This window comes from Protopterus annectens, chromosome 8.part1, assembly GCF_019279795.1.
Source record: "Protopterus annectens isolate FY-2018-M chromosome 8.part1, PAN1.0, whole genome shotgun sequence".
Classification (NCBI taxonomy): domain Eukaryota; kingdom Metazoa; phylum Chordata; order Ceratodontiformes; family Protopteridae; genus Protopterus; species Protopterus annectens.
Genome location: NC_056742.1, coordinates 313,689,842 through 313,715,533, shown reverse-complemented (window position 1 = coordinate 313,715,533; position 25,692 = coordinate 313,689,842). Strand labels below are relative to the sequence as shown.

Genomic DNA, 25,692 nt, shown 5'->3' with positions numbered 1-25,692 from the left:
TTGCGAAGTATGGATGCGATACTGCTACTTATTCTTCCAACTCCTTTACAAATGACAATGGCATTAACAGAACATACCTTATGCTAATATTCTGCTGTCATGTATCAGGAAAAAACCGCTTCTGCGGGGACCTGGCACACGTACCATGAATAGACATACAATCAGTACTCTTTATATGCAAATATAAATCTTTCTATCCAGTAAACTTTTTAAATCAGTACTCTTGATTGAAAAAAAAACTGCTTCGTCCTTTAACCGTTGATACTGTTGGCTTTTCTTTTTTGTTATCCAATTTTTTCAAACATAAAACTTATCCCTAACATAAATGTTTAACAAATACCTCCTTAACTCTTACAAGGATGGCTTTTCTTAACCCGCCTACTTTCCACACACGTTGACGTTTGTAGTCGGATGCTGAGAAGTACGACTTGACGTCATCTTGCGTCAGTTTGCTTTGGCCAAGATGGCTCCGTGTGGACGTGTTCCGGTGTTGCTGTTGTTAACTATTTTGCTGTTAATTTTTGATTGTGGGATGCTTGCATTGCCTGAGTCAGATAACTCTCCTTTGCATAGTGAGATGGATGTAGGGAAAGTAAATCGAATGGACCCTGCCTTGCCTGCCCGTCGTCCTTCTACTTGGAAACTGGCAGATGAGGAGGCCTGCCGGGAGGACGTGATCCGCATCTGCCCGAAACACACCTGGAGCAACAACCTGGCTGTTCTGGAGTGTTTGCAGGATATCAAAGAGGCACGTATTTGTTAAAAGTCATTGGAGCGCTTTGATTTTATTGTTGTGTGTACGTTAAGTGCTACACAGTTGTAACGGCAAACGAAATATGATAAAACTGTCTAATGGGTACCTGGAGGACCCCGGTTGAAATGGAACTATGAATGTATTGCTACTGAGAGAAGTTAAGGTTTGGCGTGTGTTCATATTTTCTTCGAAGCTTTAACTTTGAGGCATTTTACGTTTTGGTAATTTAGCTGTCTGCTTTGGAATGCTATGTGGTAAATGGATAGAAGGTAGCGAGACTGTTTAAATTTGGTTAAAGATTAATAAGATGATTCAGTCTAGCGTTTATGTGTAAGCGACTTTGTATGTTTTTAGCCGCGTTTGTAATGCATACCCGTGTCCTGATTGTTCCCGTAGCGTTGTTATTTTGTCCTGTGTCTTACGTTTGTGCGCTGTCAGTTTTTATATACTCGTTTTAAGCAGTGCATATAATTAGTTCGCATACGGTGTAGGGGTTGTTTGGATACTGGATTTTCGCTATGCTGATTAGCAGTTTTAGGATGCATTTATTCTAAGTTGCTTTTTGTATTAGTAGGAAGTGCATCTTTGGCAAATAGAAGTGTGGATGTTATTATGAGTTGGCGCATACTGGTGTCTTGTTTAAAAGTTTTCTTGCTTAAAAATCTCTCGCAAATTTGGTGTAAGTTTTACGTTGGGTTAATGCACCTGACAGGTAAGCCTCAGTATTTGCTATAAACGTGTTATGGTAAGTTTGGAAGATGTGTATATATCTGAATGTTTTAAACCTACAGAAATAGAAGTGTAATGATGAGAGGGGTGACATTTAAGTAGTTTTGTAGTCACCAGTTTTGATGTGTGTGGCTTTGTACAAATTATATTTTTATTCTTTTAGAAGGCTGTTTTATTTAAATTCTTATTTTTTATTCTTACTTTTTTAGTAAATGGGTTTTACTGGTGAGCTAAGTCCCTGTAATTCTTACTCCAAAGAGGTTCTGAGGTCTTCCCTTCAGAATCCTTTTGTAAAATGTTGCAAACTGTTTTCATTGCATACAGTCGTTTGAGTAATACATTTTGGGAATGTGCGTTAAACTTGTGTTATGCACATGTGGTTCTTACAAACTGCCAAGTCAGTAAGAGTTTATCCCAACATGCACTTTTCAATTGTCTTTTTGCATTCTCTTGTATTGTAGTAAAATTTAAGGAAGTTCAGTTATGTTTTTGCAGTGCATTCACACACACAACTTGTTTTGTAGACTTGTTTTATGAGGTTTTGTAAGTACTGTGATGTAAATTTGAAGCTTTTTAAGTTGTTAAAAATGTAGTTGTTTATAACAGTGTATCTTCTGAGTAGAACCCCTGATTTCCAAGTATGGAAATGTCCTGTTAAAAGATGGAGATAAATGTCAGTCTAAAAAATGCTGAACATTTTTATTTGGGGATGAATAAAAGTTGAAACCTTATCTACAGGAAAAAAAAACACTAATGTAAAATTAGCTTGTTGTTGTTGGCTACAATTTTTTTTTTTTTTTTTTTTTTGACATTGTGTACATTGGAGTGTTGCCCAAATCACCATCTGGGGACTGTACTGTCTATTTGCCTATTCATAAGAGTAGTGTAAATTTACTTAGGAGAGGGTGTTGAGTAAATTTACCCTGCCATTCAGAGGTGGGGGGTGGGCAAGAGTGTGGAAACACTTTCCTGTCCCTAACGTTGAGACCAAGGGCCCCGTTAATGCACTGTTAGCCAGTGTTGGGTTTCCCTGAGAAGATAGGATGAGAACGGAGAATTGCTAAAGTTTTTGTAACACAAATCTTGAAACTTTTTAATTGGCACTTAATCCAGTTGCAGTAGGTGGAGTGTTGTGGGTAGGTTGAAAAAATAAAGTATATTATTCTGATAAAGCCCTGTAAAGCGGTGTTTAATTCATTGTCATGGCTGCCAGCTTCATTGAGGGTTATGTGGGCAGCCTCATGTGCTTTGCAGGTAGTAGTGGCTGTATGAAAGACAGCCACATCAAAGTGCTACGATTGTAATATTTTATGCAAGTTAGTTTTTAAATGTTTATCAGTGGACACCTAAAAACATGCTGGCTATGCCCTTCCAACTCCCACTCTAATATCATCCACCTTTCTTTCCACTCCACTAACTACCTTGATTATAGCAAGCTCAGATGCTCATAAGCCTAGTACTTATTATACAGCAGGAACTTCTCATTGTAACATTTGATGTCTGTTATGTACTTCACAGATAAAGATTCTAGTTGTCTACTGATGTGATGTGCTATGTTCTTCATCTGTAAATATGTTGTAAGTAATTGCTATGTTAAATTGTTAATATCTATGTAATCCAATGTAACTACTGTTTGTTTATTTTACTGTGGAGCCTTTCTCCCCCGGGCCTCTGCTGAAAATGGACCTACGTCCAGTCGGACACTCCCCGTCAACAAATTTAAATAAATAAAATCTGTGTGTCTGTGTATATATAATATATTGTAAAGCTGTTGGGGGGTGCAAAATGTCAGAATGCTGCTTTTTTTACACCTGAAGGTGTGGTCATTTTGTATTATAACACTTTTGTGTAATGTAAAGTGTTTAAGGTTTGAGTGGAATCAGTGGGTGTTTAAGGCAGTATTTTAATGTTTGCATTCTGCTGTATATTTGAGTCAGATTCTAGAGTCACTTTTGACATCTTAAGTTGAAGGGTACCAGAACTGAGTTGCCCCTGGACAGATCCTTGAGAACCTCCTGTGGTGACAGGTTGTGGTGAAGTTAAACCTCTTTCTTTTCTTAACTATTGTGTATGATGGTGTATGTATCCAGCTGTGGGCACACTTTTTTATGGATTAATTTACCCTGGGATTCCTGAATATATTAATCGCATTATGAGGTAAAGTTCTTTGTTTTGTTTTTTTGTTTAACAGGTTGGTAGGCTGGTGTGTGGCGCGTTTTAGTCGCAACTCATGCCCCAAGGTAAAGTATAAATACTCGGGTAATATTAACAATAGAATCAATGAAATAGACAAGGTTAGAGACAAGTTTTTTTTTTTTTTCTTTTATAGTATAAAATATACAAAATGAACTTAAAAATACTTGAATGTGAGTCTGGATGTGGGTTGACATGAATGGAATGTGCAGATAACTTAGGGTTAAAAGTACAGGTAAAGCACAAGGATGTTGGAGAAAGATGGATCAGATCTTCTGAAGCAAGTAGTTTTGTAATCGTATTGTGTATATTTCCCCCATAAGTATTGGTAATGTTTTTGAGGAAGAAATTCTGTTATGCAAGTTATTCTAGTAAGGTGGGGTTGGTTTATTAAAGGAATATTCACAGTTGCTAAAACATATTGAAGTCTACTGAGTTTGTATGTACTAAGTAGTAAGTTTGTTCAGTTAATTTGTTTCATAGAGGTGGACAGCAGCTTCCATTGAACAGTTTTTGAAGATTAATTGGTTTAAAAGTAGTTGACTTCTTTATTGATCTCTGTTGCATCGCTAAGATTAATACATCTTAGAGTGTTGCTTTTGGTGTTCTACATTAAAATCATATTGTCTGAATGCAGGGCAGTTGTAGTTAAGGAATATTTAAGTGTGGGTGTTGTGTGTTAAAAGTTTTAAATAACGAACAATAGAACCAAACTAACTTGAAAACTGATAGAGGTAGAAACCCTCACAAACCACTTTGAGACAGTAATTTTTAGCGCTTTCTTTCACGTTTATTGCAGTGAACTTCTTCAGAAAAAGAAGAGACTTCCCAAACTCCTCTTTTATACATATAATCCAGGAAATGATGTCATTTAATTAATTTTCCACAATTAAAATTAATTAACCTTATATGCATTCATCAAATTGTAAATATATGTATAAAATACTTATGTATTAATATAATCTAATGTTAATCATCATCTTACATTCATATTATATTACTTCAAACAAAAATTATGTGTTTTATCTCTCTCAAATGTGTTTGTGTGTGTGCTCACTTGAATTCCCACGCATTCACATGCATACAGTTGCACACCTGAAAAATGCGTGTATGTGTGCGCGCAAATACGCCCACCTACATAAACACATTCACATCTTCCATCAATAATACTCTTATGTATGAGTGTTCAATAATGCATGATCTTAGTCGTGTATTAAAAAATTACATTAATAAACACTAATCACATTTTGTAAATAATAAATTGAATTCATATCTTACTAGTAAAATCATAAAAAATATATATAAAAAAAGAATGAAAATAGATGTAAAACACTTTTAAGCTTAACTCATCTTTCATAAAAACATGTTTTACTACTACTATGTACTAAGTTTATCTATCACTTAAAAAGCATTATAAATTAACCATCTCGTTCAAACCAGGTGATAGGTCTGCCCCTAACAAAAGCTTCCATAACGCTTCTCTTTGCTCCAATTTGTTGTTTAAATCACCACTAAACATTCCCTGATCTATCTGTTCTAAAATGAAGAATTCGAACTTTTTGAAGTTTACACATTCCAAAGCATGTCTGGCTAAAGCATTATTTTTATCCTTTTTCTTAATAGCCAGATTTTGTTCGTATATTCTTCGTTTCAATACTCTTTTGGTCTTCCCAATATAATAACTTTCACATGTAGAACAGCTTGCCAAATATACCACAAATTGACTATTGCAATTGTAGTATCTTGACGCCCAAAGAGTTCTACCAAGATGTTTGATTTTTACAAAGGAAGTATTACTGATAAACCTACATTGTTTGTTTGCAGTTACTGCAAGCATAAGTTCCTTTTTTGTTGACAACCATTCTACTTTGAGTCTCTTCTAAATTGCTTGTTCTCTCTAAAATCAATTTGATATTGGTGACCATCTTGTAAGTAAACTTAGGTGATGTACCTAAACATGTGACCAGTTCCTTATTCCCCAAAATAATATTCCAATTCTTCTCTATTATACTTTTAATTGACCACATTTCATTTGTTATGGGTAGCGGAAAAGCACGTAGGAAATCATACCTGGCAGTAACAACTTCTTCTTTAACAATAATGGGTGCCCCAACAATGACATCTTCTGATGCCAAAATAGGCTTAGCCACCCCTTTTCTAAGTCCTGTTACTTCCTTCTCTAACTTTATTAACCAACCGATGTCATAACCTCTTTGTAAGAACATATGTCTTAAAAGTGCCAATTCTTCTAAATAAACTTTGTCTTCAGATGTAAGTCTACTTAGTCTTATTTGCCCTTTAATGACTCCCTTTTTCACATGTTCTGGGTGGAGACTATCTTTATGTAAGTATTGATTAACAAAACAGGACTTCCTGTAGATTTTACTTTGTATCTTACCATCTACCCCATCTTTGCTGAGAGTAAGATCCAAGAAGTTTATCTGTGTGCCAAAACCACCCATTTTAAACACTAAAAAATTAGTGGTCTTGTTTAAATCATCCACCATACTTACAAACTCACTTTTCTCTCCTTCCCAAATGAAAAACAAGTCATCTATGTATCTACAATAGAATATTACTTTATGAAAACTCGAGTGTGTGTTCAGAAAATTTTGTTCCCAGTTGGCCATCACAATGTTGGCAAATGCCGGTGCAACTCTTGACCCCATGGCCACTCCAGAGACTTGTTTGTACAAGTTCTTATTGAACTTGAAAATGTTGTTCTCTAATATTATTTCCATAAGGGTACAAACTGTGTTAACCCTTTCACCTTGGAGGTCGGTATTAATAGAGAGATACTCTCTCATATATTCCAACCCTTCCTCTTTGTTAATAGAAGTGTAAAGACTCTTTACATCTAAAGTTGCAAAAACTGCTTTTTCACTTGTTGTTTTCATATTATGTAATATTTCTAACAGATGCCAGGAGTCTCGAATAATATTCCGACCTCTGGGCTATAGGGTTAAGAATGTGATCCAACCATATGGAAATCTTTTCTGTTTTCGAATTTTTAGCAGATACAATAGGTCTAAATGATGATCCTTCTTCAATATTTTGTATTTTTGGAATCCCAAAAAAGTTTGCCACGTTTGGATTTTCTACAACCAAAAAATCATAATCTTTTTGGTTAATCTCACCCTGACGAAGCATATCAAACAACATTACATCAATGTTTCTAAAACAAAGTTTTACTGAATCCAGTGACACTCCAGAATAATTTGTTCCATCATTCAAAAGTAAATTCAAAGCATTTTCATAATTGGAATGATCCATAATAATGATTTTACCCCCCCCCCCTTGTCGGCTTTCATAACCCTAAGGTTACGGTTACTAGCCAACTGTTGTAAAGCTTCAAATTCCTCATCACTTAAATTATTTTGTGCCCCTAATGAACTTGCCTCTCTGAACTGTCGTTCACATATGTTTTGGAACACCTGTAATGTGTTCAATAAAGGTGGATTAAATGTACTTGGCCTACTTGGCATTGAATCGTGTTTCACAATGTAATTACTACCAACATCATTCATAATGTATTTTAGATTTAACTTTCTCAAATACAATCTAAAATCCACTAATAGTCTACCCAAATTAACCCTATTTGCCGGAATGAAAGAAAAACCTTTTTTCAACACTTCACTTGTCACATGTGGCAATGAAAAACCACTCAAATTTACAACATTAATAGAAAACATTTCATTTGTAGGAAAATCAGTTATTTCTATCTGTTTTTTCCTTTTCTCTTTCCCTTCTGTTGTGTTGTGTTGAACCATTTGGTAGTCTTTCTTAGTTGGTAACCCTCTTTCCGAAAAGGGCTATTAGATTTATTGTTACTTTGACTTACTACTTCTGCAAAGGTACTACCAGATGCAGAAGTGATGATTTTGTTAGGTCCAGTCAGAATCTCATTCACAAGAGCAGTGTTAGTTTTTTCAGCAATAGTGTAATCTGATCTTTAGAACTACTTCCAATACTCTTTTCTTGTTGTAATAAAAGATTTGGTTCAGAGTCAGTCTTATTAGCAGTTTAATTTGTATCATTCACCTTTTCAATACTGCTAAATGTATGCTTGATTCAAATTGTAAGCTCTGATGTCCCTCTTGAGCTTATTTTGTTTCCGTGAAATTATGGTAGCACGGTGTCTTTACTTTGGCTTCTACACTGTTGTACAAGGATAAAAGACTGTTAAAACAATCATAACTTTTAATTAAATCATCCAAGGATTTAATTTCTTCTCTAATTTTATGTATTTCCTTCTCGTAATGTGTCACTAACAGCCCCATCATAGTAACTCCCGTCTCATTGTATAACTCTATCAAACGGTTGCTCAATTCGTCACCAGGGGTTACACAGTTTGGAAATTTAGCTGTCCTTAACCCCTGTGGTACAATTTTTCGTCTTTTATGCATTCATTTAAGTAGTGGACTTCAAGAACAAGTGTCGCGTGTTTAAAAACCAGCTTTTCTAAATCATAAATGTATCATTTACAAGAAAAACTGTCATTAGGCAATTTACTTACGTTAGTTCCAACTGGGATATCTACTATATCCACAAACGGATTGTTTGTGGTTTTACAAACGTAACCCCAAATGTTGTTTTCGAACATTGACGTTTCCGTTCTCTCACATCCACCACTGTTACCCGATAATCCGCCATTAACTACGTTCGTATCTTCTTCCAGACTTACAGGAAGTACTTGTTCCTTGGCAACTGTCGGTTGCGTGGAATGAGAGGAATTTAGAGAGCCGCCTGCTCTACCTCTATTAGTATTTGTAGTAATAAAATCAGTGGAATTACCGTAATGATGAAAATCATTCAAAATAATTTAAGTGATGAGGAATTTGAAGCTTTACAACAGTTGGCTAGTAACCGTAACCTTAGGGTTATGAAAGCCGACAAGGGGGGGTATGCATATAAGGTTAATTTTAATTGTGGAAAATTAATTAAATGACATCATTTCCTGGATTATATGTATAAAAGAGGAGTTTGGGAAGTCTCTTCTTTTTCTGAAGAAGTTCACTGCAATAAACATGAAAGAAAGCACTAAAATTTACTGTCTCAAAGTGGTTTGTGAGGGTTTCTACCTCTATCAGTGTTAAAAGTTTTAGCCAGGTTTTTGGGTAAGCTGCATGGACTTGGAAATGGCTCAGCTTCCAAAATCTGTCCCTGACAAAACCATATTAAGTCGTGGTGATATCTGTTTGGGATAAAGTATTACCAGTTTATTGTAGTTTTTTCATTGTTATGAAATCAGTATGCAGCAAAAACTTTTTTGATGGAATATAAAACTTAAACTGGGCTGGTTAAAAACTGCAGCAACTTTATAGATTCATAGGTAGATACTAGGCTATCTGCCAGAGGGCATTTAAAAGCCTAGCCAGAGTGTGTTGGCTTTCGCCGCCCCATTGATTAACATCCTCTGTCAAGCAGAGCCAATGAAGTGATCCCAGTGGTGTATTTTCTGTTACCCATCCACTCTTCAAGAGTGTTAGTGAGGGGCTCTGCCTAATGTAGTTTGGAATTTTGTTCCAAAGCATGGGGAGTCTCTAACAGGAGTCTATTCCTCCAGCATGTTCTATTTATTGTTGTGGCGAGGTTTAGCTCACTAGAGAGTGTGGCTCGCAGTGACTTGGATTTCTTTAGGTGGAGCATGTCATCAATTCTGAGTTGGACGTGGCTTTGTAAGTCAGGCAGAGATCACGTCTGAGTAAGTGATATGCCACTGAGTACAGCTGGAGTTTTTTCAGTCGGGCTGCATAGGACATATGTTTGAGGCCAGTAATCCTCTCTGTGAGGTAATTTTGTGGTCTTTCCAGCTGTTGGAAGTGTCTTGTGAGGTACATACCAAATGGGGCATTGTACTCTGAGTGACGAGTAGAGGGGCACTATAACCTCTCTATTTCTAGATGCGAACCCTTTAGTAATTGGATGGGCCACACAGAAGGATTTCATAACTACTTTGGCAATGTGGTTGTCAAAGGAGAGATTACTATCTACCTGGGTCCCCAGATCTCTTATTACCTCTCTTGTGTTAAGGGGGCTGCCACTTATGTGGTAATTCATGGGTGTTTTGTTTTTCCCCAAACGGGATGACTATGCATTTTTTGGCATTTAGCTTGAGGCCGTGACTTTGACACCATGTGTCCGTCTCAGTAAGACCCTTTTGGAGGATGTCCATGTCAGCCAGAGAGTCAATTACGGCTCCCAGTGTGCAGTCATTGAACTTGGTTAGCCATAGTCCTCCTTTGTTTGCTTGTACTTCTGAGAAGTATATGCTGAACAGTAGGGGTCCCAGGACCGAGCCTTGTGGGACACCACTTGTGACTGGTTGAGTCATTCTTGGAGCCCCCTATTCTTACTGTGTGAGTTCTATTTGTAAGCCATTTGGCAACCCATCTCATGACGTAGGGGTTTATGTTCTGGCTGGTGAGTTTTTCTGTAATACCCAAGTGGGGAATGGTGCCGAAAGCCTTGGTGAGGTCAAGGTAGGCTGTGTGAACCACCTTTCCCTCGTCTATGGCCTTGGTGACTGTTTCGAAGAAGTCAACCAGGTCTAGTAGGCATGATCTGCACTTAACAAAGCTGAACTGGGTCAGGTCAAGTGTTTGGAGGTTCCCAGTGTCTTTGTTAATGAGTGCCATGATGCGCTCCATAGCCTTGCAGACTAGGCTAGTCAGGCTTATGGGGCGATAGTTACCAGGGTCACTTGTGGCCCCTCCATTGTGGAGTGGAATAACCATTGCTGTGCATCATTCTATGGGCACGTAGCCTGTGTAGAGGCTGAGGATGAACAGTGTGTTTAGGTGGGGGGGGTTAGTTCGTTCTGTAGTTCGTGCAAGACAGTCTGGGACACCGTCTGGCCCCATTGATGCTGTGTTTTTGGCTTTTGAAAGGGCCGTTTTCACTTGTGCATCTGTGATTTCCGGGACACTACACTTTTCCGGTATGTTTAATATATAGATATTGTTGGTTTTGGTTATGTATGTTAATAAATAGATTAAATATAATTATAAAACTGTAAACTGTTCTGGATTATAATGTATTTGCATCTCGTTTTAGGATTTGTTTACACATTTATTCTACAAAAGGGCCTTACAGAAACAGATGCTTGGTGCAATAGCCATGGGCTCAATGCCAAGAAATGTATAGTTATCCCCTTTGGGGGAAAAACATGTACTCGTGAATTACCACATAGGTGGCAGTACAATAAACACCGGAAGTGTGATAAGAGACTTAGGGACACAGGTGGACAGTGGTCTCACCTTCGATGACCACAACAGTCAGGAAATTCTATGTGGCACACCTCATCACTAAGGGCTTTTCATCCAGAAAAAAGGTCATTGTCCCACTGTACTCATCACTCATTCTAGAATACAATGCCCCATTTGGTATGTACCTCTCAAGACATCTGCAACAACTGGAAAGGCCACAGAAATACCTCACTAAAAGAATCACAGGCCTAAAGCAGATGTCCTATGCTGACAGTCTTAAAAAAAAAAAATTCCACTTTGCCTCTGCGTAGGCGATATGCGACAGAGTATATCTGTGCTTATTGTACAACGTCATGTCAAACCCGGAGCTGTTGGACATGCTACATTTAAAGAAATCCCTATCCCTCAGAGAGAGAGACTCCAGGGATCTAAACCTTATCACAATGAACAAAACGTACTGGAGGGATAGGTTCCTGACCCAGAGACTCCCCAGACTTTTGAACAAACTGCCCATACATGTCAAGCAGACCGCCTCTTTGGCCCTCTTCAAAAGGAACCTTGATGATTAGATGGGAGATAGGAACTTTACCCCGGGGATCATGTCAGTTGCCCAGCTAGACAGGGGTCCAGGGAAGTAATTCCTGTGGGAAGAAATAGCCAGGGAATTATGGCTAGGCTTGTATAGGCCCTATGGTCGATAGTCTAGTACCAACCTTTGATTTGTTTTTTTTTTTTTAAGTTGTAAGCTGTGCCATCCTGCTTTTGTTTTGCTGTCTACCATTAACGGCTGCTTTGGGGATAATGGGGCTAACTTGCACTTCTTGCAAAAGTGAGGGGCAGTTCAGTGTATAACATGCCATTTGCTTGTCCATTTCCTGCATATAGGTTCATAGGTAAGTACTAGGCTGTCTGCCCAGGGGCATTTATAAGCCTAGCCACAGAGTGATGGCTTTCGCCTCCCCATTAGATTAGTAACCTGGGCCTCTAACAGGGCTCTTGAAGTGATCCCAGGGTAGCCTCGAGTGCGTGCAGTTTGAGGTTTGCACTTCTGGCGTTGAGCAGCATTACCCTCAGTTTTTGTTTATTGTTGTTGTTGTTTATGGAGGCGGGTTTGTCTTTTGAGCCTTGCCTAAAAAAGGCAGTATTGGGGCAGCAAGAGTCTTGGCCAGTATTCGAAAGCCCAGGGGTGACAGGTGCAAGCCATCTCTGGCGAAGCAACGTGGCTTGTCAAGCATGTCGTCCCAGGCTGACAAGTACTGGATCCCCTTTGAATGACACCAGTAGTTTAACCAATTGTTGAAACTGATCATTTTTTCTTCGTATGCTGGCATCATTTTGAGTGAGGGCAGGATGCTACTCAGTCAGTCATACCAGCCTGGGCTTACATGGTCAGAGAGCTCCTCAATGTCTCTCTTCATTTAGTCCAGGGAGGTACGTCTCAGGTCATTTATGCCAACATGCACAATGACAGAGTAATATCTGTACTTGTTGTGGAGTGACCCGAGTGCATGTGTTATGTGGCGGATTCTGGCCCCTGACAGGCAGCTTACAGTAACCTTCTTGTTCAGTCTAGTGAGTGGGACGCCTGTGTGCCTGATAGAATCACCGATTACTAGTGTGTTATTTAGCCTTAGGGGCTGTTTTTGCTTGGCACACTGACGTTGTGACGTATGTGTTACCTGGTTTCTGTTGTGGGGTGGGGGCTGCTTGGGTGTATGCTTCGGAGGTCCATGTTGTTTAGGCAGGTTCTTATTTAAAGCCTCCGAGTATGTTTTTGCGTGTTTGAGAGTTGTTTGCTGGTGCAGCTATGGCTGGTCTATGCGAGTCTGGTAATGTGGTGCTAGTGTTGCCCTTCTCCTTGTGACTGGATGATCCAGTCGTGGGTTGAGAGAGCTTTGCCTCCAGCTTGGCTGTGTAGCTGCATCTCTCGCGTATGTTTGTGTTGGTTGGGAGGAGGAGGGAGTTATCTGTGTACATGAGGCAATCGTAACATTGCCTCAGGATGCCCAGATTCACTAGCTGGACTGGAGAGTACACCTGAAGCTGTCCCTTGAACATGCCTGAATAGATGGTTTGGACTGTATTGCTGATTGGATGAGTAAAGAGCCTTATACTTCCTGAGTATAGGGCTGAAGTGCCAGCTGTAAGCTAGTGCTGGTTTTAAATTATTTCTAGTGCTGTATTGAAGTGTATCAAGTTTCAAGGGAAAAACTGAAGTGCAGACTTCGTGGAGCCTGGAATAGTTTAACCGCAGCTAAACAGTGGTGCGCAAACTGGTTTTTATACCAGGGAGATCAAAAGGATAGAAATTAGGCCAAAATGGCCAATGAGCTACAAGTTGCTGGGCTGGGACCACTCCTACAGGGACAGATAGGCTGCTCAGAGTTCCCTCTCTCACGGTGAACAAGGAAGCTACCTAATTATCCATGTATGATATGGGCAACACAGGAACCTTTACCACAGTCCTGGATTCAGCAAAGCCTGAAAAGTGGACTAGACTAGTTCAGAAAGGCGGGAAAACAAGGGAGGTTTTTTTTTTTTTTCCAGAAACAGAAATGCTGAGGTTAAATTAGTTTAAATACACAGAGGAGGCTAGCGCACCTGAGTGTGTAGGCTGCGACTGTGTTACAGGTAACTTAAATGCAAAAACGACAAACAGCAATCTTTTTTTTCAAGTGCAACAAAGAAATAAGTACAGTAAGCAATGCAGATATCAGTATGGATCCACAGAAGCACTGAAAAGCCACGTTTTAAGCGGGATTAGCGTTTCAGGGAAATGACAAGCAAAAACAATACTTAAGTCCACAGTCTCTCTTTTGTCTCTTGGCCGCTTGTAGCACTCTGCAGGGCACCATGAGGAGCTTGCTGATTTTTATATATATATATATATATATATATATATATATATATATATATATATATATATATATATATATATATATATAAAATTTTTTTTTTTTTTTTTTTTTTTTGTTGTTGTTTTTCCTTTACCAAATCATTTAACATCTTGTCTCATCATGTTTATGCTATGCTGTTTGTTACAGTTTAACTGGGTTGATGGAATTGTCCAGTGACCCTTTTCAGCCATGACTCTGGTCAAAAGTGGCAACAGAATACAGATAATGTCCATAATTAAAAAACATTGAAACTGGATCGAATGTATTTTCAGATGTAAGAGCAATAACATTTTAAAAATTGTAACTTTTGCAAATGTGCAGTATATTTATTATTCTCTGCAGAATTACATTGTAAGTGTAGAGTAATTGAGGCATATGTATTTACATGCTGATGTCTACTGTTCTTGTATTTAACTAGCTCTCTGCTGTTGTATGTGTTTTTAATTTTGTAAGGTGCTTCTTTATTTCTTTGATCATAACAGTTTCTATATGTCTGAGAAACAGTTGTCAAATCAACTCCCGTGAATCTCTTGACATCAACATCAAAAAGCGTAGCTTGGTTATTGTATCTGGTATTCCATGGAGCTTTACTTGTCCACATAGTCCTTAAAGTGTGCAGACTGTCTTTTAACCAGAAATAAGATATGTGTTGCATGCCTCTCCAGGCCCAGTGTTAGTGTCAGGCTGTTCTCTCCATGTTTTGGATTTTACTTCAAATGAGCCTGTATTTGAGGTGCTAATGTTCTCAATTTAGCCTTTTGGGTTAATTGGCTTTTATGCTGTAATAGACAGTTAAGACCTTGTGGTATATTTATTGCTGTGAGGATATTCCCGTAGTCTACGGTATGCATTCTTAGTACAACTTTTTTTCATAGTACGTTACTGCTACACTGCCAGAGCAAAACTTAGGGGGTTTGACATCAGCGATGGTTTGTGGTTGAAAAGTCATTAGCATTTCTGTAAGCTAAGATAGCTCTCTGGCTCATTGCATTTTGAAGGGTTGCAGGGTTGGTGCTTGCCAATGCATCTTGGTATTGTCCTCTTGTTTGCCATGTAATGATTGCAGGGGGGCATGATCTCTTATCATATTTAAGTGCCTGTGTAACACTTTCTCTTTCAAAGTAGATAAAGTCCGTTTTATAAGGTAGTATCTCATTTCTGCATTGCTCAGCTTCCTGTTGATAAAACGCAGAGGGTATTCCTTGCCTTAGTTGTTTTGAAGTAGCACTGGCCCCATACCTACCTATAAAATGTGTGTGTAGGATAGCTGTTAAATAAAATTGGGTGGTGTCAATGCAGGTTCAGAACCAAGGACCCTTTTAGTTCAGTAATTGCTCCATCTACCTCAGTAAACGATTGCACCCTTACATGGTCTTTCCCTTTTGAGATCTGTAGTAGGGCAGGAAAATTGGGGGCACAATTTTTTTCTTTGACCAACTGGGTATTACATTTGCCTTTGTTTTGGTAGAGGGTACGGACATTTTTCATTGCCTCTGCCCACCCCCCACCCCCAAGTTGTGGTCTTCCTGTAAAACCTGAATATTTGCTTTCATCAACTCTGTTATCTTTGCATTTATGTCAAACCTGTCTGTGTTAAGGCAGCCAGTGCTTTGGCTAAGTGAGAGTCCCTGTCCTCTGAATTTCACCATGTCCTCCAGGAAGTTTTAGTATTTGGCCTTCCCTGGGTTCTGTTATCAACTCATCAGTTTTAGGTATGGAATAGCTGTCACACTGAAGTTTTTCAGTTTTCTGAAGACATTACATTATTGGATACATCCATCTGGTTTATGAAATAACAGTATGGGACAGCAGCAGTTGCTTTGTGACTCTTGGTTTATGCCATGTGTGTGGTTGAGAACTCTTGATTATGGTAGTCTACAAGGTCTTACGTCTTGAGTGTAGTGTCTCTGTATATTAAATGCTAATGTTCAGAGAAATGCTAGAAAAAATATTTTATTTCCTGTGTCTCACAAACCTATCGCAGTCTTATTCTCCTCCCCCTGCAGAGTACTTGAAACATATATTCAAAGGCACAGTTGCTACACTATCTTCTGCAGGAAGGACTCCTGCCCTCCACACAGCACAGCTTTCTTCCCTGTCATACTACTAGCACTGCACTTCTGACCTTCATTTATACTGTCAATAAAACTAGGGGTAACTGTTAACTAGACTCCTCCTTATTTCTAGACTTGTCTAAGGCCTTCGACGCAGTTTGCCTTGGTAAACTTGTACTTCAGATGACCTTATTAGGTCTGTCTCAGCCCACCATTTTATAGCTCAAAAAGTACTTGTACAATGGGTATCGGTCAGTAAAAAGGCACTCCACCCTCTCTCCATATCTCTCAGCCACTACCAGTGTACCACATAGCTCTGTCCTTGGTCCCTTCTTCTTTGACATTCTCTTCAGTACCCTCCACACATCCACATAAACAAGCCTCCCTAATACAACAGGCAGATCACGACATGTATTCATATGCCCATCAGACAACCTGTAACAGTATAAAAAAAAAAATACTCCAGTTTTTACAACCACTGAAATGTGGCTCTCTAACTCAGAACTCACGTGCAAAAGAAAAAAAAAACTTCCACCTCATCCCTGTCTATTAAAAGCAAACTTTAAACTCTCTTAATAATGCAGTCATGAAAGTAGCTTGTCATGGCAAATTATTACGGAGGGTAGTGGGTGATAAACTTACATTTGACCTGTATATAAAAACTAGGGATGCTTTATAGTGCCAAAAACACTCACCAGTGCAACTAAAACTACACTTGCCACTATGTAAAGGAGAACCACATCGACAGACAATTTATTTTATCATGTGGTGTTTCCTAACACCACTCTGGGACTATTTACAGATTTTTAAATATTTTTGTACGTAATTTCTGAGTCTGACCTCATGAGGTCTGGCATCTTGAAGTAATTCTGATCTGCCTCTAGGTATCCCGCAATGCAGTGCTTGTCTAAAATATTGTATCACGCAGGCCTCTTTCTTTGTAAAGCTCCTTTCACTGCACTGATTTTACATGCACGCCTTTTGAACCTGGTCGACTTTTTTGAAACGGTCACTAAGGCCATTGATGAGGGTAAGGCAGTTCACACAGCCTACCTTGATCTTGCAAAAGCCTTCGACACAATACCCCACTCAGGCATCATAGACAAGCTCGGCAGCTTAAATGTAAACCCATATGTCATAAGATGGGTTGCAAACTGGCTCAAGGACAGAACCCGCAAGGTCAGAATTGCTGGAGCCATGTCAGACTCTAAGCCAGTCACAAGCGGTGTCCCACAGGGCTCTGTCCTGGGACCCCTCTTGTTCGGCATTTATTTTTCCGAGGTGCAAGAAAACATAGGAGGATTGTGGCTGACAAAGTTCGCAGATGACTGCAAACTGGGTGCCATAATTGATACTCCAGCGGACACAAGCATCCTTCAGAAAGGCCTCATAGAAACGGATAACTGGTGCCAGAGCCATGGCCTTAAACTGAACGCCAAAAATGTATAGTCATACCCTTTGGGAAAAACAAGGTACCCACAAAGTACCACATAGGTGGTAATCCATTAAGTACGGAAGAAGTAATCTGGGACCTAGGGACCCAAGTTGACAGTAACCTCTCATTTGACACTCACATTGCCAAGGTGGTTAGGAAGACCTTCTGTATTACCCACCTTATGAAAGGATTCACATCTAGATCAAGAGAGGTCATTGTGCCCCTATACTCTTCCCTTTATCAGGCCCTTAATTGAGTACAGTGCCCAATTTGGGATGTACCTTACCCGACACCTGCAGCAGTTAGAAAGACCCCAAAAGTATCTCACCAAGAAGATCAAGGGTCTCGAACACATGTCCTATGCTGCTCGGCTGAAGAAACTCCAACTCTGTTCAGTCGCATACCGCCTACTCAGAGGCGATCTATGCCTGACGTACAAGGCCATGTCCAGTCCGGAATTAATGGACATGCTCCACCTCAGAAAATCCAGTTCCACCAGAGCCACGAGAGCGAGAGATTTTAACCTCAACACAGAAATAAATAGGACGTGCTGGAGGGAAAGATTCATAACCCAGAGGCTCCCTACACTCTGGAACAGAATCCCAGTCCATGTTAGGCAGAGCCCCTCACTGACTCTCTTCAAGAGAAATCTTGAGTGGATGGGAGATCGTAGGTTTACCCCAGGGGTCATCTCTGTGTCATTACTAGACAGAGGCACAGTAAACTAAACCCTAAATGTGGCATCGTATTCTCATTCCAAGGGGTGGCGAAAGCCACACACACTCTGGCTAGGCTTATAAATGCCCTAGGGCAGATAGCCTAGAATGAACCTATTCATACATGCTGTTTTTCAGTCAGTTTTAAGTAACATTTCATGCTGTTCAATGGCTACTATTACCTGCTGTGATTGACAGCTCACAGCAAGAGACTTGACTCATGTACTGTTCCTTTGTTCTAGCCTGTACTTTCTGTATGGATAGGGGAATGACCAGGAAGCTGTGATATAGCATAGGTGGGTTTTTAGGATGGTGGTGGTGATGTCAGTTTGGGGTGGGAAATGGCCACAAAACTACCTGTAGTTAGTAGCCTTGATGACCTCAGTGAATTGGAGACTTTCCAAGGGCGGGACAAAAGTTTTATGAAAGTGAAACCACCACAGTACAGTAAGGTGCTGTTCAGTCGAGAGAAACCAAGTCCGTTTTAATGTATTGTTTGTTCATAGCCGGGATAGTAAATAGGGAGGAAAAAGACAGAAAAGTTGAGCATTTAATAATACAATCTCATTGTTGTCTTTTAACCTCCTCCCCCTCACTACTTTGACACTCCCATCCTAACTCTTTCCCCAAGTATCACAAAAAGTAAAACTTGATGAATGTTGTGACGAAATTTACAGCAAATAGCCCTTTCAATACTCTCTGCTGTGTAGTAGTAAAAGCCTAGATTTGTTAGGACTGCCTCATCAACTGTCATACACGTAGCTTTTTACCACCTATAAAATTATTGCTCAGCACTTCCTACCATTGTACACAACAGTCTCATTATGATCCAGCAAACAAAAACTATTCTCTGTCTCCCCACAAACCTATCAAATCTGTTGGGCATTTGTCTGTGTTCATAACCTGTTGCTAATGCATGGAACTCCTTACCTGTATTCATCAGGTTGAGTATTACAAGATTTAGTGTCCTGCGTGGACCGACTCGGAGCCCTGTCATTACACTCTACAGACTTAAGGGGGACCTTGTGTCTGGTTTACAAGGTATCCTCTGATCCAGTACTGGTGGATTTACTGCACATTAAGTCAAATGGCATCAGAAGTACTCTGGAGGAATCTAAACCTCTTCTGCAACGTCAGCAGAACAGTTTTGAGGGACTGGTATGCCTTGCTAAGGATACTTTGGCTCTGGAACAGACTCCCTATCCAGATAAAACAAAGTTCATCACAGTACATACTCTAGTGCAACTTGGATCTGTGGATGGAAACAGAAAATTTACCCCAGGACTTGCCTCTCTGTACTGCTAACAGAGGCAGCTCCTAAATGCTTTATCCCATACACAGGTCCCTCAAATTAGCAACGGTACTATCCCAGTTGATGTCAATAGGGACAGCGCAGTGGTGCAGCGGTACCGTTGTCACCTCACAGCAAGAGGTTATCTGGTTCGATTTTCAGCTGGGGTTCCTTCTATGTGGAGCCTGCATGTCCTCCGTGTTTGTGTGGGGTTCCTCTAGGTTCTCCGGTTTCCTTGCTGGGGTGCCTGCTGTGTGGAGTCTGCATGTCCTCCCTGTGTTCGTGTGGGTTTCCTCCACGTGCTCCGGTTATTCCCACATTACAAAGACATGCATCTGGAGGGTTTCTCCCCAGGCCTCTGCTGAAAATTGGCTTCGTTCCAAGTCGGACTTTCCCAGTTAACAAATGTTAAATTAAAAAATATTTAATTATTGATCTTGGGATTGGCAAACCCAATCTCTAAATGGGATAGATTGGGTTAATTTGAGCACAAACTGGGAAATTGGCCAGGCCTAAAATGGCCCGCAAGGTGAGCTAACAGTACTTGCCTATGAAAGACATCCTAGCTAGAATTTTCTGCTCTTGCTCAACCCTAGGATAAATGATATCCCTACACATGAAAGCATAATGTTTTGGCACAATCCCTAGTGCAGCGGTCTTGCTACATTGTTATGCCTTTCAATATACAATTTTGCCGTTTAGTATATTACAACCAGCTACAAGATGTGTAACTTTCCAGTTCAGTTTTACAAAACCTACATTTGTTTGTTTCTCCACTTGTTCACTGGACTTTGTAAAACAAACTGGTATGTAGTCCACTGTTTTGGACTGCCAGTATTAAACTTTCATATATTTTTTTTTATTTTGAATTCACCTCTCCTTAACAATTCTTGTGTTCAGTCCTGATAAACATAAGGTTGGTCCAAGAGTTTTCTATACTTGCAGATGTATTTATGCATTTTCCACAGTTCTTACTTTTTTCTTCTGATCTTTCACCTTATATTCTTTCTTTTGTTTTTTTGGCACATTCATTTGCTGCCTGATTTTTATCTTTCTGGTTTGATTTCCATTCTGGCTTGAGGCCGTTTATGGTTCTGCTAAACTAAGCACGGAAGACTTTGTTTTAAGATCTTTCACTACATTTGGGTCTTGTGAAGTCAACATTGTGTGTGCAGTCCCACAATTAAATATTATTACAGGTAATCAATTTCGAAGAGGCCCATGGCTCCTCCAGAATGTGGGATGTATATAATCTTGGTATGCACTGATTTTTACAAGTCATTTGTGTATGAAACATCCTCGTTTTCCTGTGTAACCTGTCCAACACATTTTGGGGCCAATCAGTCACTCCAAAGCTGTAAGTTAACACATGAAGATCAAATTGGATTATAGCTTGGACTTTATTCCTAGTGTCAGTGCTGTATTTAGTATTAATTTATGCCTTCTAAAATACTCCTTGCTGAGCTTTGTTGATCCTTCTTCACTTTGCAAATATTTATGCACTCCCTCTTGCTCAAGTGTTTATCACATTCCTGTCCCAAACTGATGTTTTCTTGGTGCTGCAACTTTCTTGCTTTAAAGGTTGCCTTTGCACATTTATTAAGACCAAATGACATTCTTGTGTCATCTGAGTAAGTTTTAACCACTTGCAGTTGTGCTTTCAGTTCATCTGATGAACTATACAGTTGTAAATTATCCACAAAAAGATGAGGTCTTTACACTTTTTCTAGGAGCCATATTATAGCCATGGCCTAATGTGTTTAGACAGCTTAATGGGTAAGGGCAAGACAAAGTAGTGGTGACAGGGAGTCGCCCTATCCCCCTTTGGATTTTTATCCCTGGAATAATAATTTGTCCTTTATCATGGCTTAATTGCAAAGTGGTCTGCCATTGTTTCGCCGTTGCTGTGATGTAATCTATCAGTGTAGGATGCATCTTGTACATTTTTAAGCACATTCTTATCCATGATTTTGGGATATTGTCAAATGCTTTTTTGTAGTCAGTCCATGCTGTACTTAAATTCTTCCCCTTTTTACAGTTTTCTATTATGACTTTAACAACAATTGATGCTTTGTTCCATGTTACTTTCTTTTGTTGCCCTTTTGTTCTATTGCTGTGATTTGAGTTTTCTTCTAAATGATTATAAACTGTCTGCATTCGTTCTGGTGTATGTTATCGGAAGGGATAGCTTGCAGGTTCACTCTTAAGTAGGAGCATTGTTTTTCCTGTTAACCAGACTGCTGTCTGTTTGGGGTGTGCATGTAAATAGTTCTTACTCATGAGTAAATCTTCATACAAATATGTTTAATACTTTTAGCCAGAAATTATGTACTACAGTTGGGCCTGGGGTTTTCCAATTGGAGGCTTTTCTTAAATTTATTTCAAACTTTCTGGCAGTTACTTCGTCCTGTACCTTTGAACTTCTATTCCCTCTCACGTCTGTCCATTTCTTCTCTGTGGATTTTGATGTGGTATTAAATGTCTGTACAAATCTGTCAGATTGTTGATGTTGAACTTTAAAGCAGTGACAACTCATCTGGTACCTGCTCAGTAAGTAAACCCTTAGGAATACTTATCTGGTGAATAACACAGTACCACTTCTCTGGCAATAGATTTTCTACAAACTTTGTATAATGGCACTTTGATATAAGGATACATGTTGCTTGATTTCCCTAATGACCCCACAGAGCCCATATGTTCAAATCACCAGTGGGCTTTTGTATCCTGGAAGAGATGCAGTTTATTGACATTCCAGACAAGTAGCACAGTAGTTCTGTGTTGTACCAGGTCAGTAAAATCTGGCTAATACCTTTAGCTTATGTGCTGTCTTCAAGTGCCATGTTGGGTATTAGGAGCTAGTAATTGATGCAGAATCTGTACTTTCTTTTAGAAGTTAAGAAGCTAAGAGATTATATTTGGTCTTCCTCGCAACTTTGAATGTTCTCTCTTGCTCTTCAAGTGTCCGTTTCCCTTTGTTCATTTTTTTTTAAGTTTGAAGTTTACTTGCAAGTCTACTGACTGACCTTTTTTTTTTTTTTCTTGCCATGATGTGGAAGGTGTAGTTTTTTTTACACTTTTTTACTAAATTATCATTTAAAATGGAGGCATACATTTTATATAAAAGAAAATGGAGGATAGGGCAAAATCTATGCAGACTGTCAGATTTCTTACAGGTACAACCCCCACGCTTCAGCAGAAATTGGCTAACAAAAAATTGGTCCTTTCCAGCTTCAGACAAACCACAGAGGGGTAAATACAGATGCCCAAGGGGCAGAGGACAAGCACATATCCCTTACAAACCTCGCCAATGGGGCACTGCAACACAGAAGGGAGGAGAAGACCGGTCCCAAACTACTAGAAGATGAACACAATGACTTTTATACCTCAAACTGCCAAGCAAAACTCTCTTGGCAGCTCCCTTGGGAAGAAAATTAGCACTTTTTTCAGACAACTGGCACATTGTCACAAAGGGTAAATGGGTCCTAGACATATCTCACAAGGATACAGGTTCCATTTCCACACCTTGCCAAGGATAGCAGGAATGCCAAACCTGCCACAAAATGGGCAGAGGCTCAAAAACAAATTACAGCTCTCATGGACATGAGCCATTCAACTGGTACCTACACAGGAGTAAGGCCAAGGATTTTACTCAAGGCTCTTTCTAGTCCCCAGAAAGGACAATGCTTGGAGACCCATTCTGGACCTTTCAATTCTAAACACCTTCTTGCAAGTACCCAAATTCAAGATGCTAACACTACAGCAGCTTCTTCCCATGCTGGGCAAGAAAGCTTGGCTAGCAACGTTGGACCTCAAGGAGGCATACCTGCATGTCCCTATCAGACAATATTGCAGAAGATACCTCCGTTTCATTGCAGGTTCAACCCATTACCAATTCTCTGCACTGCCCTTTGGCTTATCTACTGCACCCAGGGTCTTCACAAAATGCCTGGCACCAGTAATTGCATACTGCACACAGAGAGGAATTCAAATATACCCATACCTGGATGACTGCCTCATCCAAGCAGAAAGCAAGGACATTCTCTTACAAGATCTGACCTTTGTAAAACACCTAAGTTGCCTAGGGTACACAGTAAACGAAAAGAATCAATTGGTGCCCTCACAAAATATTACATTCCTGGGTGCCAGCTTGAATACAACGGCCCAGATGGCTTATCTGACGCCAGACAAACTACAACTAACTCAATACTTCAAAATAATGGCAACAAAGACCCAACTCCCTGCAAGAAAAATTCTGCAGGCATTGGGCTTCATGGCATCTTGCATACTACTAATACCATTTGCAAAACTGCATATGAGGAAATTACAATGGTACCTGAAAAGCGTATGGACTCAACACAGCCACAGCTTGGAAACAATGATACCTCTCATTTCCTGCCTTCAACAGGAGTTTCTATGGTGGTCACAGGCATGTCACCTCAACAAGGGTCGGCCTTTCACCTTACCCCCAGCCAGGCAAACTATGACAACAGATGCATCGGACTATGCCTGGGGGGCACACGTGGCAGGATGGTGCGTTCAAGGCATATGGACTGCAAATCAAAGGTATCTGCACATCAATCAAAAAGAAATGCTAGCTGTACAGAATGCTCTGACAGCCTTCAAGGACCTCTTACATCCAAGACAGACAACACCACAGTAATGTGGTACATAAACAAACAAGGGGGTACACACTCCTACCCTCTATGCAGGCAAGCAATGACCTTGTGGAACACAGCACTGACCTACCAAGTTCAATTACAAGCTCAATTCCTGCCAGGAAAAAAGAACACATTGGCAGACGACCTAAGCAGAAACATCATGGATCCCACGAGTGGAAACTGGATCCACAAGTATTTGCAATGATAACTCAAAAAATGGGGCCACCCAGACATAGACCTGTTTGCCACCCCCCAAAACTATCAGCTATCAAAATTTTGCACAAGGACATTTCACCAACAAGCTTGGAAAGTGGACACACTCTCAGTTGGAAAATGCTGACAGTATGCCTTTCCTCCATTGCCCCTTCTCACAAAGGTGCTGCTGAAAGTCAGGATGGAGAGACCCCGAATGGTACTCATTGCCCCAGACTGGCCACGCCAGCACTGGTACCCACCACTAAGGAACATGGCCCAGAGCCCACCATGGATTTTACCACAAATTCCTCATCTGCTCACACAGCAAGGCAGTCAGATTCTACACAGTCCACTCAAAACCTTAAATTTGGCTGCATGGCAAATCACCTAAGCAACTAGCCAGCTCCTCTTTCACAAGCTGTTATGGATGTCGTTCTGGAGGCCAGGAGGCCCAGCACCAGGAAAGCCTATTCAGACAAATGGAAAAGATTTTGCACCTGGAACCAAGCTAAAGGCCAAAATACCCTTTAGCCGGACATACCTCAGATTCTACAATAGTTAACTGAGATGTTACACAAAGGACTTTCTTTTTCATCTATTAAAATCCACGCCTCAACTATTTCAGCTCACTACAACAGGGATCCTCCCTTACTTTCGCATCCACTTCTAAGGCAGTATCTCAGAGGGGCAAATAACATTAGGCCTCCCAGGAGAGCGCCGACACCGTCGGACCTCAATTTTGCTCTGGAAAAACTTACGCTGCCACCTTTTGAGCCAGCTTTCTCAGCTGACTTAAAGTTTATATCATGGAAGACTGCCCTGCTGCTAGCAATTACTTCAGCCAGAAGAGTCTCAGAGCTACAGGCACTAATGGCAGTAGAGCCTTTCCTCATTTTTCATCAAGACAGAGTTTCTCTACGAACTAACCCCTCCTTTATGCCAAAGGTGGTATCCAGTGTGGCTCTAAATCAAACCATCCATTTACCCACCTTCTTTCCAAATCCACAGAACAAAGGGGAAAGACTTTCTGCATTCCTTGGACATTCACAGGCAACTACGTTACTACTTGGATAAAACTAAGGTCTTCAGAAAATCTGACCAACTGTTTGTATCCTATGCTACAGCATCACAAGGAAAGCCTATCTCAAAACAGACCATTTCAAAATGGATAGGACATTGCATACGTTTTTGCTACACCCATCATGGAAAACCAGTTCCTGCTACCAAAAGGCCCAATTCCACCAGGGCAGCAGCTACATCTACAGCCTTCCTCAGGGGGCTGCCAACCAAGGATATTCTGGAAGCTGCAACTTGGAGTTCAGTACACACATTCACCAAGCACTCACTCACCACTTTACTCTAAGACTAGAGCTGGCTTCACCACTGCAGTTTTGCAGGGTCTTCTAGCCTCCTATAACTCTGTTTGACTCCACCTCCCATCCTTAGCTTTGGGATTCTACCCAAATGTGATGACTGCAGCAGGGTAACACGATGAACATAGTACAGTTTTGTACCTACCATAAATGTAGATGTTAGAGTGTAAACCCTCCTGCAGTCCAGGC

The 25,692-nt window shown here is 40.1% G+C and overlaps 1 protein-coding gene across 1 annotated transcript in view; it reads left to right on the top strand.

Annotated features, from left to right (window-relative positions):
* Positions 1 to 415: 415 nt before the first annotated feature.
* The window catches only part of GLG1 (golgi glycoprotein 1), a 3,171,999-nt gene continuing 3,146,722 nt past the window's right edge, over positions 416 to 25,692 (top strand). Inside the window, exon 1 of the mRNA XM_044081599.1 lies at positions 416 to 748. Within this exon, the coding sequence (XP_043937534.1) occupies positions 464 to 748 (285 nt within the window). The 5' untranslated portion in view covers positions 416 to 463. The remainder of the gene's footprint in view (positions 749 to 25,692) is intronic.